At 42.8% G+C, this 18,051-nt stretch overlaps 1 protein-coding gene across 4 annotated transcripts in view; it reads right to left on the reverse strand.

Annotated features, from left to right (window-relative positions):
• Positions 1–2,257: 2,257 nt before the first annotated feature.
• The window catches only part of LOC146979273 (transcription factor COE3), a 170,596-nt gene continuing 154,802 nt past the window's right edge, over positions 2,258–18,051 (reverse strand). For 2 of the 4 annotated variants that reach the window (XM_085788983.1, XM_085788986.1), the window contains exons 12-16: positions 14,470–14,535; positions 13,603–13,777; positions 10,615–10,797; positions 4,004–4,093; positions 2,258–2,493 (exon numbers count right to left, since the gene is read on the reverse strand). In XM_085788983.1, the coding sequence (XP_085645109.1) occupies positions 2,462–2,493; positions 4,004–4,093; positions 10,615–10,797; positions 13,603–13,777; positions 14,470–14,535 (546 nt within the window). In that variant the 3' untranslated portion in view covers positions 2,258–2,461. The remainder of the gene's footprint in view (positions 2,494–4,003; positions 4,094–10,614; positions 10,798–13,602; positions 13,778–14,469; positions 14,536–18,051) is intronic. The other 2 variants (XM_085788984.1, XM_085788985.1) reach the window with 2 other exon arrangements.

Raw genomic sequence — 18,051 nt, forward strand, 5'->3', positions numbered from 1 at the left:
ATAAGTAAAGGAGGATGGAGTGTGTGTGTGTGTGTGTGTGTGTGTGGGGGGGGGGGGGGCGGGAGGACGAGAACAGCACCATCATGGACACCGACACCCGTCACGTTCCCTTGAGATCAGTGAAAAGTGAAAAGTGTGGTTTTTAAAATCTGCTTCCTGTCGCGCAGTGAAACACGTCACAGGAAACAGGAAGTAGGAAGTGCTGGAAGAATCTCGATAGAAAAATTTCACATGACAAGGATTAAAAAAAAAAAAACATCTTGTGTTTCCTTCGAGCTTCATCTTCTTCTTTTTTTTAAAACTTTTTGTCTTTTTTTAAACTTTCAGCTTTTTTTTATTTTTCGCTAAGATGCGTTGCTCTTATTAAGTGCCCCAACAAAAATAGTGCATTAAGAAATAACCATGATTATACATTTCACAATAATACACAAAGGACGAGTAGAACCAGGGGAAACACAAACGATGCTGTTTACAAAAAGTTAAATATCGTATCGGAAAAGCGTTTTTATACAAAAGTGATGATGAAGCGTTTTTTGACCACGTCATGACGTCGCTTTGTTTTTACAAAAGGGTTAATTCCTCTCACTTGTTCACTCTTTTTACAATATCTAAAAGTATTAAGACATCAAATGTGTTTACGTAGATATTTGAGACTATCGTTCAGGCCTAAATCACAAAAGGAACTTCCCCAAAACAGACTTTATAAATACATAGAAAAGAAGCACAATCAGAAGAATAACAAGAGAATCTGGTACCTAAAGTGATTCAAACTGTAAATCTACCACTGGACAGACAGAACCCGGGCTCTGGTCCAAACAGACAGAACCCGGGCTCCGATCCAAACAAACAAACAAACAGAAACAGAAACAGAACTGAGAACCAAAGGAAACAAAACCCAAACGCTGGTCAGACATTTTGTTCGTTAATTTGTTCGTCAGCTTAAAAAAATTAAAGTGTTTCCTCCTTTTTAGCGTCAGAGACAAACATGGGGCGGAAGCTATGGTACAGAAAGAAAAGTCGTTAATCAGTGGTTAACGAATCAGAGGGGGGCGGGGCTAGAGGGGGAGGGGGGTTCTGATTGGTCTGGACGAACCGTCTGACGGTTCAGGTCCAGAATCTGATTCTACCTGGTTTCTGGACTCGGTCCGATTGATCAACTGATCAATTGCAGGTTCAGGTCCCACCGGGAGCCAGCAACTGATCCATCCGCGCTTACTGTGGTTACTATGGTAACCGTAGTTGGCGACACGTTCACTATTTATTTTTTTTTTGTCACCAAATTTTTTTTTTGTTGAAAACTGTTTTTCCAACATCGAGTGTGAGATTAAAGGATCGATCCACTGATCTGAGACCTGATCCACCACCAGGACCTCAGATGTGGACCAGGTCTTAACCAGACCAGGTCCTGGTCCTGGTCCTGGTTCTGGTCCCAGACTGTTTATATTTTATAACATTTTAAAAATGTGTTGTTTTGTTTTCTTCATGTCTGTTCTTTTTTAACTTGGTTAAGAAAAAGTGACGTTTATTATTGTTTTTGTTTTTAAAGGAGACATATTCTGCCCCTTTTCTACAAATGTAAACAGTCCCCAGGTTCTTAGAGACATGTCTGTTCTGCTTTGGTCAAAATACCTGAAGGATCAAACATCACAGCTCTTTTTATCTGTTCAGAACGGCTGGTTTCAGTGTCTGTCCCTTTAAATGCAAATGAGCCACTGCTCACCAGGCCCCGCAAAATTATGCACATTTGAAAACTAGTTACATCGTTTGATGACAACATGGATTGAAAATTATTGTTGTATTTATCAATTCTCACATTTTGGGGCCGGAAGACAAAACAAACACCCAGATGAATGTTAAAGAGCCTTTAAAAAGGTGATATTTATATAATCTGTCTCCTTTAAAGGGTTAAACCAGTGGAATGTTCCTTTAATCTGACCCAGGTCACCGTCGGCTCCCGGTGCCCCCTTCCTGTCTCACAGTGGTTCAAACTGATCTGAGACCTGTTCAGTCTCAGGTCAAACTGACCTGTTTCATGACACAACAAACACTCACAGACACCTGATCCCCTCCCAAACCCCCCCCCCCCCACCCCACCCCACCCCCCCATCCTCTGACCTCCGACCTCCTGGGGGGCGGAGCCACTGCAGACATCTGGCAGGGCGCTCCGCCTCCTGCACGGCAAAAACTCAAAATCTTTCCAAGAACATTTTGACTAGAAATAAGACAAATATTCTTGGTTAGATATTTGAGTTTTTGCAGTGTGAAAGAGTCCAGGTGACGTCTGCAGAGGTTCAACAACAGGAAGTGACAACGTCTGATGGTGAATTGCCCCCCCCCTGAACTGGACTGAAGCATGATGGGAAGTGTAGTTCTCTGTTGTTGTTGTTGTTGTTGGTGTTCCAGGTGGGCGGGGCCGTCGGGGTTGGGGGGGTCAGGGTCTGACAGTGTCTGAGGATCCTCCTCACATGGGGGGGACGATGAGACCGGCCATGGCTGCAAACACACACACACACAGTCAGTTCACCTGGAGGGAGGGGGGAGGGGAGGAGTCTAACACAAAAGGTGTAAACAGCTTAAAGGGATACGCCAACATTTTTTTTTTTCGTGTCTTGCCTCACTCCTGAGTCCATGATCAGCAGATAGACACCATCCTTTTAACTGTGCGTGCAGTAACAAGGGAGATAGAGCCGTATCGCCCGTAATTAGCTTAGCTCAAATGCTGGAAGTGTATAGGTAGTGTTAGCCTGCCTCCACCTAAAGACGCTAATTAGCTTAGCTCAAACACTGGAAGTGTATAGGTAGTGTTAGCCTGCCTCCACCTAAAGTCATCAGAGAAACTCTTCAGCAACTCTAAATGGAAACCGGCGGGCCGATCTTCGTCTCAGAGCTGACAAAACTCTCCGGTAAGGCATCTTGAGCGGTCAAATTCCGCTAACGGGACGAGATCGGTCAAAACGGAGGGTTCAAGCAAAGACGCTTTATTTTGGTTCAAGCTAGCTACATCGAGGGTAGGTTAGCTTCCTGTTTCAAAGTAAAAGCACAAATTCTATCGTCATGGTTTTCTCTATGTAAAGGGCAACGGGTGTTTTATTTTGTGAAAGTAACCGGAAGTGCGTTGGTCACAACGGCTAGCTTGAGTAGCGCCGAATTCGTCTGAACAAAATTGTAAACAGTTGGTATTTAGACAAATTAACAACACACTGCTGATCTAAACGGCTACTTTCTCGCCTAAACATGTTTGAAATGTGGATAAAGTGATAGTATATTTACAGAGTTTAGAGCTAAAATGAAATCAGCTTCTGACTGCTGATTTCGGCTCGGGTAGGAGGCAGGCTAACACTACCCATACACTTCCAGTGTTTGAGCTAAGCTAATTACGGGTGATACGGCTCTATCTCCCTTGTTACTGCACGCACAGTGGAAAGGATGGTGTCTATCAGCTGATCATGGACTCGGGAGTGAGGCAAGACACCAAAAAAACAAATGTTGGCGTATCCCTTTAAAGATCAGCGTGAGTGACATGGAGGGGAGGGGAGGGGCTGGGAGGGGGGGGGGGTGGGGGGGTTGGCACAAAACACCTGAAGTCTCCTACTTCACCTCCTGTTTCCATGGAGACGGCTGATTGACAGGTGAGCCCCTTTAGGTGTTTTGGTGCCACAGATCTTATTGATAATTATCACATATTTATTGATCAGTTTTAAGTTCTTTTCCACTGTTTCAGTTTGTTTCGATGATTTTTCTTTTTTTCTACAGAGAAAAAATCCAGTTTTCAGTTTTCAGTTTTTTTGTTTTGATGATTTTAATGATTTTTATTTATATTTTTTTGACCTTTTGCTCCACAAAGTGCCAGAAGTTATGGATCAACTTTGACGTCTGCTTGCGTCATACTCATCGCCGTGGGCCGGGGCCGGGGCCGGGGCCGGGGCCGGGGCCGGGGGGGGGCATGGTGGTGGTGGTGAGGGGGTGTGGGGGGTGGGGGGGTGGGGGGGATGGGGATGCTCACCCTGGAGGTTGCTGCCATTGGTGGTGGTGCAGGTGGGGGGCGGGGAGGTCTGTGGCCGCACAACAGGGGCGAAGGCGCTCTTCTGTTTGACTGCAGAAACCATATGGACAGGAGAGAATGAACAAGGGCCTATGGAGCTGAGGAAGAAGAGGAGGAGGAGGAGGAGGAGGAGGAGCAGGCAGATGGACGGACAGAGGAGGTGAGTGATGGATGGTGGACAGGAGGAAGAGGAGGAGGGGCGTGCAGGAGGAGGAGGAGGAAGAATGGGTCCGTGCCTCAGGAAACACAAACATCTGCACATCTGGCAAAGTTGATCCATAACTTGAAGGACTTTTTTCTTTTTCTCCTATTAAAAACCAACCTGACAACAGAGTGTGAGTGTGTGTGTGTGTGTGTGTGTGTGTGTGTGTGTGTGTGTGTGTGTGTGTGTGTGTCCATCAACTGCCCCCTCGTGTGTTTTAATCTACATGTTAAAGGATGATTCCACTCAAACCCAACCTGGGCTATCCACCATTTTATTTACCCATGATCCATTGCGTCACACCACAACGGAAGTCGGTTTTAGTAGCGTTCTAGCGAGCAGCTAACTGGTATCGTAAGCCACCGGTGTAGGTACCAAATGTGGGGGCTCCGGGCTGTCAAAACCGTTTTGACTAAATCTGATGTTTGTTAAGTCTATAACAAACATTACTATTTCTGTGTGCACGTTTTAACAGCTAAGTTAACAGCAGCAGCAAACTAACATCAGGACATCAGCTGTTAAAACCCTCCCGTTGTCCGACACGACATGAAACTACTCCAGTTAGCTCAGTCATGTTGTAACTAGGAGATCCGCTGGAAAAAATATTTTTTTCATGGGCCGTTTATTGAGTTATTGTTTATTGACACTGCTAACGGCTAACAGCTAACAGTTAGCCCAGCTAATCTAAAATGTTTGTTCAACAATTCGTTTTATAGACTTCATAAACATCAGAGTAGTCGCAACGGTGATATAGTGACGTGAAAATGTGACATAAAGCTAAAACCTCGTCCGTATTGTTCCCATTAAAATTACGTGATGATTATAAATAAAGTCATCACGGCCAATGTCTATCAACCAGTCTATGCTCTCAACAATACAGTAACGGTGGAATGGAGTGTCATGGCGACACCCAGCGTCATTCTCCGGAAAGTGGTGGATAGTTTCTAATATTTCAGCTCTAACAGAATGAATGTGTAGATTTTCTTGTCACTCTCTCCTGTCCTGCAGTAGTTCTGTCCCTGTCCCTGCGTCGCCACGGCAACGTAGAATGTTTAGGCTGTTTACATCCCATAAACCAGACAATGTCAGACGTCTTCAAACAGACACCGAGGGGTTTGTTACCTTCAAGAAAGACGACATGTTTGGAAACAGAGCTAGAACACAAAGTCTCACGAAGTCTCGCGTGAACTTGTGAAGTCTCACGTGAGAGACAAGTTGACAAACTCAGTGTGTTTACAGGCAGAATAAACAATAATCATATCATTTACTCTGACGCTACGAGGACGTTGTGGCTCTGAGTTGATAAAACAAACTGGAGCTTCAGACGTGGAAACATGTTAGCCTTCAACTTGACTCTCACACGAGACTTCACACGTTCACGCAAGACTTTGTGAGACTTTGTATTCCAGCTCCGTTTACCAACATGTCGTCGTTCTTAAAGGTAACAAACCCCTCGGTGTCTGTTTGAAGACATCTGACGTTGTCTGTTTTATGGGATGTAAACAGGCTTAACATTCTACGTTGTTGTGGTGATGCAAGGACAGACAGAACTACTGCAGGACAGGAGAGAGTGACAAGAAAATCTAAACATTCATTCTGTTAGAGCTGAAATATTAGGAAACTAGAGCCCAGGTTGGATTTGAGTGGAATTGTCCTTTAAAGTGGAACAATTCACACTCATCAGTGTGTTCATCTAGAGGCAGTTAGCATAGCTTAGCTTAGCTTAGCATAAAGACTGAACTTTATGCTTTGCTTGCTTTTTTTTTGCTTTGCTTTTGCTTTGAATTGTTTTATTAAGACACCTGTGAAGAAACACACCTGTGGAAGCGTCAGTCCCAGGAAGTGGGCGGAGCTACTGAGGGAGACCTTTGAGTCGTTTTTTTATAACATGAGGAAGAAGAACAGGTGCTTTCAGTCACATCACATGATCTTCATCATGCTCAACATGTGTGTACGAGCAGAGCTACTGAACCAAGCTGTCGCTGCAACATGAAACCATGACAGAGGAAGAGGAAGAAGAAAATATCCATGACTCAGGAAGTTCAACCCTTTAGTGAGTTTATCTTTTCTCTTCTGGAGCTTTCAGTCGTCACAACATCTGTTCAGATTTCTGACGACATGAAGCAGAAAACCAGCGTTTCTGGGCGGAGCTTACCCAGAGCTGCAGGTGGTTTGACCCTAAGTTTAGATTTGAAACGTTCTTCAGTTTCCACGACGACGTCTGCTGAAGAAGACCATGAGGTCTGACTGAAAGCTGCACGACTCAACTCCTCTGTTGTTTCTGAGCTTTATACTAAGCTACGCTAACGCCTCCAGCCTCCTGAACCTGAACACATCTCACCCTGCGCCTGAACGCCTCATTTTGCACCTGAACACATCTCATGTTGCACCTGTTCACATCTCACCCTGCACCTGAACATCTCATTCTGCACCTGAACATCTCACTCTGCACCTGCACTGCAAAAACTCAAAATCTCACCAAGAATATTTGTCTTATTTCTTGTCAAAATGTCTCATTTCTAGTCAAAGCTAATCTCTTTTCTCTTAAAATAAGACTCATCACCTAAAAATTAACTTGTTTTTAGATTGAAGATCATTTTCACTTGTTTCAAACTAATTTTCACTTGAAATAAGTAGAAAAATCTGCCAGTGAAAGCAGGTTTTTTTTGTGCTTGTAATAAGAAAGAAAAACTTGCTCCCTATCAGATTTTTCTACTTATTTCAAGTGAAAATCTGCTTGAAAAAAAGTAAAAAAAAAAAAAAAAAAGTGTCTAAAAACAAGCTGCTTTTAATGTGATGAGTCTTATTTTAAGTAGAATGAAATTTGTTTTGACTAGAAATGAGACAAATATTCTTGGTAAGATTTTGAGTTTTTGCAGTGTGAACGCCTCTCACCCTGCACCTGAACGCCTCATCCTGCACCACAGAGTCTGAACATGAGGCTGTGAAAACAAACGAGGATTTAAGGATTTTTCAACAACAACCGTCTGTCATGTCCTGTTGTTGTTGTGTGTCTGTTTGTTGTGTGTGTGTGTGTTTGTTTGTTTGTTTGTTGGCTCAGATTAAAGGGATAGTTCAACATTTTGGCAAATTGTCCCATCGCCATAATCCCTATAGTCATAGCAGTAGGTTCGTTACCTTTAATTGTCGGTGCAAGCTATCTTTAGAACGGCGGAGCAGAGCCGCGAGCTGCTCAGAGCTACGCTACGGAGGCTCATGGGATTTCTTGGTTTCCCTCATCAAACTCATCAAATACACAATCCAACAACTCTACAACGCTCTGGTGGACAAGTTGTGAGCTGTTGTGGAGTTGTTGGATTGTGTATTTGATGAGTTTGATGAGGGAAACCAAGAAATCCCATGAGCCCATGAATCCCATGAACAATTAAAGGTAACGAACCTACTGCTATGACTATAGGGATTATGGCGATGGACCAATTTGCCAAAATGTTGAACTATCCCTTTAACGCCTCGGCCCGAAGCTGAATGTGTGAAGGATGTTAGTGAGGTTAGTGGGGGAGGGAGGGGGGAGGCTGATGAGGAGGAGGATGGACAGGGGGACAGTCAGAGGAGGGAGGGGGGGAGGTGAACAATGCAATGCGGTGTTAAGTCCACACACACACACACACACACACACACACACACACACACACACACACACACACACATTAACACACACACACACACACACACACACCCTCGGCGGCGGAGGAAGCTGTAGCTCAGCCAGGCGAGTTGTTTGGTCGCCAGGGACGACAGCATCACCTGGCAGGCTGCGTTCTGAGCTGCTACCGTCTAGAAACGAGTCTCGCTGAGACTCACCGAGCTGCTTTGATACCGGAGCCAAAACAACGTGGCGGCGTTTCCCCGCGGCCGACTTTAGACTTCACCGCTCTCTCTCTCTCTCCAAAACACACCTGCGCCTTCCAAGCAGCCGCCGCCACTCCAGGCGAGTTAAAGGGATAGTTCACCCAAAATTGAAATTTCACTCATTATCTACTCCCCCTCATGTGGACTAAGGGCTGGGAGAAGTTTCAGAGTCCTCCGTGGCTTCTCTGAGTTACAGGGGGTCTCGGCGTAGCAGTGCATGTCCATATAACGGTTGCAAATGGATACCAACTGTCTTCGTAACAAAAAGACACACCAAAAAACATCCAAATACCTCCATGCTGCTCGTAGCTTCCGCTACAAAACAAGCTTGAAATATAGACTTATTTGATTTTTTTCGGGACAATTTCGCATTTCGGGGCTTCAATACAAGACGGACATTACATACGAGCAGCATGGAGGTATTTGGATGTTTTTTGGTGTGTCTTTTTGTTATGAAGACAGTTGGTATCCATTTGCAAGCCACGGAGGACTCTGAAACTTCTCCCAGCCCTTAGTCCACATGAGGGGGAGTAGATAATGAGTGAAATTTCAATTTTGGGTGAACTATCCCTTTAATCAGAGCCCACATGGTGCCAACATGGCCGACACAGAACTAGTGGAGCAGCGGTGGCTGCAGGAGACGCTTCGGTTCATTCACTGGTCTGATCCTGTGAGCTGCAGTGCGGCCACGGCAACCGTAAACAACAACAACAACCACTCCACCTTCGATAAACATCTTCCTGTCTCTCACTCAAGATCCACTCAACTCCTCCTGCTTCATGGTCATCATTATCCAGGACAAAGTCTACAAAATAATTGATCTTTGCATTTTCTTCTGTTCTGCAGTTGTGTAATAGTATTTGATTTTGATTAGAATAATTTTCTTATAATGCTTTTCATTATTATTTAAGCACTGCGGCCTCTTAAAAGACACTATAGACACTTAATTCACATCAGTTATGTTTATCGGGATTCACCGCTCCATCCAATAGCAATTAAGTGATTGATCTAGCGATGTCACGATTATAGATTTTTCTTGGTTTCTTGGATTTTTCTTGGTACGATTATTGTCAGAGAAACAATCATGGAATATCACAAATATTATGCATTAATTAATTTCACAACACTATGAATGTGTAAAATCAAATATAGTCGAAATATAATTACATTATTAATTATTTACACAAAATATTTGACGTATCTATTAATAAATGATCAACTGTTAATCCTCCAGGGGAAATGTTCAAAATAGTTATTTATTTATATAATTAATTGTCATCTACACTAAATGAGAAAAGAAGTTTATGACTACATTGCGTCGACCTTCAGGTCGTTGCACACTGACACTGGAACTGATGACCTCACAATCATGTTTGATCACAAACTGCAAAACTATCAGTCAAAAAAAACGCTGATGCACGTTGCCTTCAGGGACAGTTTTTCATCAAGCAGTCTCTGTATTTCCCTCTAAAACAACTCTGTCTGGTAACGTTGTGTTATTATCTCATAGCGTGGTGAATGTGCAGGTCACAACTTGTCCACCAGAGCGTTGTGGAGTTGTTGGATTGTGTATTTGATGAGTTTGATGAGGAAAACCAAGAAATCCCATGAGCCTCCGTAGCGTAGCTCTGAGCAGCTCACGGCTCTGCTCCGCCGTTCTAAAAATAGCTTGCACCGACAATTAAAGGTAACAAACCTACTGATATGACTATAGGGATTATGGCAATGGGCCAATTCAACAAAATTATGAACTATCCCTTTAATACATGTGAGTGTCACTCATCTGCTTCTCTGGTTTCAGACATAATGTTTATTTAGGAAGTCACAGCATTGAGGAATCTTTACGTTAAATGAACTGTCGAACTGTCAAACTTTCCTCCTCAACAAGGCTCAATGTTCACTTACTGGTCTATAGAAGCTGCTTTCAGAGTTTAACCTCTGCACTGCAAAATCTCAAAATCTGACCAAGAATATTTGTCTTTTTTCTAGTCAAAACAAATCTCATTCTACTAAGACTCGTCTCATTAAAAAGCAGCTTGTTTTTAGACACTTTTTACATCTTTCAAACATATTTTCACTTAAAATAATCTAATAGCGGGGCAAGTTTTTCTATCTTATTACGAGCACAAAGAACTTGCTTTCACTGGCAGATTTTTCTACTTATTTCAAGTGAAAATTAGTTTGAAACAAGTGAAAATGATCTAAAAACAAGTAAATTTTTAGGCGATGAGTCTTATTTTAAGTGGAAAGAGATTAGTTTTGACTAGAAATGAGACATTTTGACAAGAAATAAGACAAATATTCTTGGAAAGATTTGGAGTTTTTGCAGTGTGAATCTCCTCAACACTTCAACTCATCAATCAAACCAATCAGCCAATCAGAGCAACCACAGTCACCGGACACTTCAGTTCAGTTCAAACACTTCACACACACACACACACAACTCCCCGGCTCAGAGCGGAGGTGGGCGGGGCTTGGCGTGCTGCAGCGTGACACTCACTTGCGTAAGCGGAGTTGGCGGTGGAGCCGTTGAGGAAGCTGGGGGAGCCGGGAACGCCCAGGTTGGTCATCCCCGCTCCGTATCCGTTCATGGTGGACGTGATGGTGTTGTAGTTGGACTGCTGGGGGGTGGAGCTGGGGACGTAGCCACGGGGAGACACGCTGTTGGAGTTACGAGAGTAACCTGGGGGGGAGGAGGAAGAACATATTTATTATTATGTTGTTTACATCAAGTTGTTTCATCATCACTGTGCGCAGTATGGTCACTTTTATGTATATAGCGCATTTCATACCAAGGCAACTCAATGTGCCTTACATAAAGACAAAACATTAAAAAATTAAAAAATTACAGTTAAAAAAAATATATATATATATATATATATATAATATATATATATAAATCGGTGTGTCTTAGAATTAGAAAAAACTTTATTGTCCTGGCGCCAAGACAGGAAATTCATCTTTGGTCTCACTTACTACGGTGCAGTGCAAGAGAGGACAGTTCTTAGTTCTTTAGTTTTCTTTTCAGTCAGATTCATGTTGTTGTCCTCTCTTGTCTTTTTAACTACACTGCAAAAACTCCAAATCTTTCCAAGAATATTTGTCTTATTTCTTGTCAAAATGTCTCATTTCTAGTAAAAACTAATCTCTTTCCATTTAAAATGAGACTCATCACCTAAAAATTAACTTGTTTTTAGATCATTTTCATTTGTTTCAAACTAATTTTCACTTGAAATAAGTAGAAAAATCTGCCAGTGAAAGCAAGTTTTTTGTGCTTGTAATAAGAAAGAAAAACTTGCTCCACTATCAGATTTTTCTACTTATTTCAAGTGAAAATCTGCTTGAAAGAAGTAAAAAGCGTCTAAAAACAAGCTACTTTTTAATGTGATGAGTCTTATTTTTAGTAGAATGAGAGTTGTTTTGACTAGAAATAAGACAAATATTCTTGGTAAGATTTTGAGTTTTTGCAGTGTAGTCACTGTAGTACACAACACATCACTGCAGTGAGGTTGTATTATGGGATGTGACAGATCATGAGGAGGAGGAGGAGGAGGAGGAGGAGAGTTCTTCTTCAGGTGTTTATTAAACAAACAGAACATTTTCTCTGAAGCTTTGATGATTCAGACGACAGAAAAGAAACAAAGAGACGTTTTAAAGGGATAGTAGCATTTTTTTTAAAGTGGGGTTGTATGATCTACAAATAGCCCCTAAGTACTTTAATTGCAGTAGAAGACTCTCTGCACTCCTCCTGTTAGCAACGCCAGCCCATAGCCCTGCCCAGAGATTTACAACATACATTGTTGTGAACAGACCCAAAGAAACAGCCTATTTTCACAGCCTAAAAGAGGTTTTACCTAAAAAAAAAAACACAGTTCCATTCTTCGCTATAATATAATTTTTTCCAACCCTTCAAAGTGCAGGAAAAAAAGCAGTTTTTATTTGGACATAACCAACTCATGTATCCCTCCGCCCAGGGTTAGCGCCCGCCGATCAGCAGTTGGTTAGGTCCAAATAAAAACTGTGTTTTTCCTGCACTTTGAGGGGCTGGAAAAAATTATATTATAGCGAACAATGGAACTGTGTATTTTTTTTCAGGTAAAACCTCTTTTAGGCCGCGAAAATAGGCAGTTTCTTTGGGTCTGTTCACAACACTGTATGTTGTAAATCTCTGGGCAGGGCTATGGGCTGGCGTTGCTAACGGGAGGAGTGTAGAGAGTCTTCTACTGCAATTAAAGTACTTAGGGGCTATTTGTAGATCATACAACCCCACTTTCAAAAAAATGCTACTATCCCTTTAACTGATCAGTTGATCAATAACTCTGATGTGTGACCTCAGACTGGTGTCACAGTAGAAATATTAGAAACATGTCAGACAGAGGAAACAGAGACAAACTCCAGAGAACAGCTGCTGTGTATTGCAGCAGTAAATCTCTCTCTCCTCTTCCTCTGATCAGTCCTGGGCTCACGAGCTGCTGTTTTTATTAATGTTTTAATCACGGTGGATAATTGCACCGGGCACCAGGAGCCGTTACACACTGGAGGAGGGAGGGAGGGGGGGGGGGGGGTTGTAATGTTTCGACCGGAGCTCACCGCACATAAACTAAACACTTATGAATTTTCAGCTCGGCCTCGTTTCCCATGACCTCATAGATTCCTGTAAGGTGTTCGCTGCCGATGGGGAAAGCAGACCGGAGCGTGTGTGTGTGTGTGTGTGTGTGTGGTGGTGGTGGTGGGGGGGGGTGTCCGGGGAGTAAAAGCAGCTCGATCTGTTTCCTGTCGACGTGTGTTGACGAGCTGATCACTGAGCAGAACGACAGGAAACATGGAGACGATCTGACACACACACACTAACACACACACAGACACACACACATGTTACAGCAGCACCGAGGATCCACAGCTCTAAATATTTCCAGACTGAGTCGCTGCCTCCTGGTCGTTCAGAGAGCCAAGACAAGGAGCAACAGTAACAGTAACTGTAGAGTAACTGTAACTCTAACAGTAACTGTAACTGTAGAGTAGGGGTGTGCCAAAAAATTGATTCACATAAGAATTTATGTGAATCATTTAATACGATTCAGAATCAATATAAAATGTCCCAAAATCGATTTAAAAAAAACAAATTCTAAGGAATATCCATTTCCTTAGAATTTAAAAGGCAGCATGTTTAACTGCACTTTTAATTTTGTTACTTAAGCAATATGTGATGTTACTTTTATGCAACAGTTTCAACAATTCCATCTAAGCATGGATACATGTTTAAAACTCAATAAATGTGAAAAAGTCACTTTAGTCATTCTGTCTTGTAAAGCAGACTGGAGTAGATCATGAGGATCCTTTCACACCGATAGACTGAAGCAGAAATCTTTAGGAATCAAATCCTTTTGAATCGAAAATCCATTTTGAATCAAATCGTAACCCCGAAAATCAGAATCAAATTGAATTGTGAGAAAGTAAAAAAATGAAGGTAAGAGTAAGTGTAACGTACCCTGGTCGGCCTGCGAGGCTTCGGAGATGTTGACGGCGAGCTGGCTGCTGAACGAATTGACTCCCATCATGCCTGAGTGTGCGGCTGAGCCGGTGAGCGAGGGCAGCTGGTTGTGGCTGCGAGGAACGCTGTAGAGCGCCTCGGTCAGGTCGGCCGCTCGCTTCAGGATGATCTCCTGCAGGGGGGGGGGCAATAAACAATAATCAATACTCAATAAACAATGAAAAGCTCTCAAAAGTTCCTCATCAGTGGAACCATGTAGCATCAAACATGATAAGATATTTATTGTCATGTTTTTCTTTCTTTTTTTCTCGCTTCTTCTTCTTTTTCTCATCATCTCATTCATTATTATTGTTTTGTATTATTCATTCATGTTTGTATTTTTCCTCACTTCCTCATATTTACTGTTTAATCACTTATTTTTCTACTTATGTTTGTTTAATTATTCCCTGTCAAAAATGTAAACATGTCTTCTACACTGCAAAAACTAAAAATCTTTCCAAGAATATTTGTCTTGTTTCTTATCAAAATGTCTCATTTCTAGTCAAAACTAAACTCTTTTCACTTTAAATAAGACTCTTCACCTAAAAATGTACTTGTTTTTAGATCATTTTCACTTGTTTCAAACAAATTTTCACTTGAAGTAAGTAGAAAAATCTGCCATTGAAAGCAAGTTTGTTGTGCTTGTCATAAGAAAGAAAAACTTGCTCCACTGTCAGATTGTTCTACTAATTTCAAGTGAAAATCTGCTTGAAATTAGTAAAAAGCACACTGAGCCAACAAACACCCAGTGATGTCACAACGAAGCCACGCCCCTAACAGGAAGTCACGTGACCACAGAGCACCGTCGGCCAATCAGAGCCTCACCTGGTTGTTGTGCGGCATCCCATAAAGAGCCTCCACCAGGTCGGCCGCTCGCTTCAACAGCACCTCCTGCAGGACAGAGAGAGGGGGGGGGTTATGCTGACATCATTGCGTTCACGCTGCAGGAACTCGGGAGAGAAAAAACATGGATACCTGAAGGAAGTTTGGCGTATTATTGTGGCTCATAGCTGAATACGAAAAATAAATGCAGCAGTAAATGATGTTTATTTTGGAGGAGAGGAGACGCTGCAGATGAGTGCACATATAATGTTATAGCCTTGATAACAGTTAAACGTTATTTCCGTCACATATGAGGAACACAATTTCACACCATACAACAATCACAGCTTAAAGCAGAAGTAAGCGATCCGGTCGTTTTGGCTAATGCTGCGTTCCAGGCCGGCTTTTGAAACCGTAAATTACAGCTTCAAGTCACAACTTACGATTTTGTAGCGTTCCAGGCAACCCACTCGTGTTTTTCCGACCTGTTTTACCTGTGAAAGTCACTATAACGGCCACTCGTAACTTCCGACCCGTGAACTCGTACCAGATCGAACTGGTACGACTTCACAGGTCGGAAAAACACGAGTTACGAGTTACCTTGAACGCACCATAACAGTCCTCGTCCCTATGTCACCACATTCACGGCGTCCCTTGGCTGCACACACAGCCCTGCATGCCGTTCTCTCTCCTCATTGGATAAAAACTGTAGGATACGAGAAAAGTTTTCTCCTCGGCTCAGAGCAGAGCAGAGGGACTGACAGACCCGTGTTTCGGTCCAAACACTCTATGTAAGTGATTGCTGTCGGAAGATATAACTATTTAAGACTTATATTAACACAAATATATCACTTACTTCTGCTTTAATATAAACGTATTTCATATAGGCTGCTGCAAAAATACACAAAAATATGCATTAAAATCTCAACAAATAACTTAAAATGTCTAAATTCTAACCGTTTAAGACGAGGGCTGCCATGTTTTGATGTTGTCGTGGCGTCAAGTCAGAAAGTCGGAGCTCTGATATGATACCCGAGTTTCCGACCTGTAATTTCCGAGTTCGACGGCGTTCAATTCATTTTTTACAACTCGGAGCTCGTTTTTTTCCGACTTCCGAGTCGTCTTGAACGCAGCATTAGTTCACCTGTCACAGGCCACGGCCACCCACACCTAAACCCCTGAGGCTCCGCCCCCTCTGCCACGCCGAGAGAGAGAGAGAGAAAGGCTGCAGACACACACACACACACACACACACACACACACACACACTCCTCTCTCGCCCCGGGGCAGTTTTCCCATCAGCCCACGGGAGAGGAAACGTCCAATCTGAGCATCGGCAGCTCGACGTGTCGCCACGGTGATGGAAGGGCCGGCGAATAAATAGATAAACACACACACACATTAATGCATGAACACACACACACAGAGGATGAGGAGGTTTAAGGAAGAGAGGAGGATGAAAGAAAAGGAAAAACAGTGAAAAAATAACAAGAAGGAAACAAGAAAAGAAAAAGTGAAAGGGAAGTGACAAGAGACAAAAGGAAAGAAAAGAAAAGAAAGGAAAGAAAAGACAGGAAAGGAAAGAAAAGAAAGAGAAGAGAAGAAAAGGAAAGAAAGCAAAGAAAAGACAGGAAAGGAAAGGAAAGAAAAGAAAGAGAAGAAAAGAAAAGAAAAGAAAAGAAAAGAAACGAAAAGAAAGGAAAGGAAAGGAGAGAAAAGGAAAAGTTAACAGGAAGTGACGAAATGGAGGGAGACAAAGGGGGAGGGATCAAGAGGGGAAAAAGGAAAAAGGAAGAAAGATGGAGGAGGAGGAAACGAGTGAACAAAAGGAAAGTGGAGAAGAAAGTGAAGACGGTCCTTGGAGTGTGAACAAAGGTGTTTTCTCACCTCAGCCTCAGGTGAAAACACACAGAAGACAACAGAGGAGGAGGAGGAAGAGGAGAGGAGGAAGAAGAGGAGAGGAGGAAAGGGAGAGGATGAAGAGGAGGAGAGGAGGAGGAGGAGGAGGAGGAGGAGGAGGAGGAGGAGGAGGAGGAGGAGGAGGAGGAGGAGGAGGAGTGAGTCCCTGAGGAGCAGTGTGGGGAGGTGGAGGCCTCTGCTGGTCCCTGAGGTATTACAGCAGCGAGGGCGAGAGACACTCACACACACAGAGACACAGAGAGAGAGAGGACTCTTTAACATCTTAACCTGCACCATTATTTATACCTGATTGTACTAAATTCTATTGTAATGTAGTTTATATGGAATATTGTTTATTTGTTATTGAATATTGAAATATGTAATACTGTATATATATTTGTTATATTGAAATGTCTTTGTAAATAGTTGGTACAATGCTTTGGCAACAACAAATTTCTGTTCATGCCAATAAAGCTAATTGAATTGAATTGAAATTAAGAGAGAGAGAGGTTGTTCTGATTGTTGTTTTCTCTGTCGACAGAGGAGTAAAGAGAGAGGAGGAGAGGAGGAGGAGGAGGAGGAGGAGGAAGAGAAGAGAAGAGAGGAACAGCCTGAACGGAGCCGTCAGGACTTCCTGTCACTTTGTGATGTCACAACAAAGCAGTTGCCCTATAAACTCCGACCCCTTGCCTATCTTTCTTTATCTTTTTCTTTCTTTTCTCCTTTCTTTATGTTTCTTTCTTTCTTTTTCTGTCTTTCTTTCTATTTTTCTTTCTTAATCGTTCTTTCTCTCTTTTTATTTCTTTCTTTCTTTCTTTCTTATTCTTTCTATCACTCCCTCTGTTTCTTTCTTTCTTTCTCTTCTTATTCCTTTCTTTATCTTTCTTTCTTTTTCTTTCTCTCTCCCCCTGTTTCTTTCTTTCTCGTTTTCTTCCCTCATTTTCTTTCTTTCTTTCTTTCTTTCTTTCTTTCTTTCTTTCTTTTTCTTCCTATGTCACAACAAAGCAGTCGCCCTATAAGCCCCGCCCCCTCGCCACCTGGACAACAACGTGTTTTCTAATTGGATCCCTTCAGTAAACAGTCAGCCAATCAGAGGAGAGGGCTCAGAGCCTCCTCCTCCTCCTCCTCCTCCTCCTCTCTTCTGATTGGCCCACAGCCTGCAGGCCCTTTAAAGGCTCTCAGCCCTTTAACCTTTAAGTGGAGCTGACCGGTCCGGTAGGTGGTTTTTACAGAGCGGCTCCTGAACGCCTCCTCCTCCTCCGATAATGAAACGACCTGTTTCCTTTGAACTCATCGTTAGAGATTCAGCTGCTGTGAAGAGAGGAAACGTCCGTGCTGTCAGAGCCAATCAGCTCAGGGTTTACTGTCAGGGGGGCGTTGATGGAGGAGATTACCGGGGATTTTTCTCTGGATCCGAACGCTGCGTTTTATTATTTTAAAATTTCTGCAGCTTCCAAACAAACGTCTGAGTGAGTGAGTCAGAGGAGAAACAGTGAAGAGTTTCCTCAGAGCTGGAAACAGAGGGAACCACACACACACACACACACACACACACACACACAGCTCTATTTTCCCACGACAGACGTTGACCTCGGAGGAGACGATCCAACACACTCAGATGGAAACAGAACAACATCCAGCAGTTTTTTTTTCTCTCCAGCTAAATTCTCACATCCACCAACCTGA

This window comes from Trachurus japonicus, chromosome 10 (assembly GCF_045865225.1).
Source record: "Trachurus japonicus isolate A0001 chromosome 10, Traja_1.0".
NCBI lineage: Eukaryota > Metazoa > Chordata > Actinopteri > Carangiformes > Carangidae > Trachurus > Trachurus japonicus.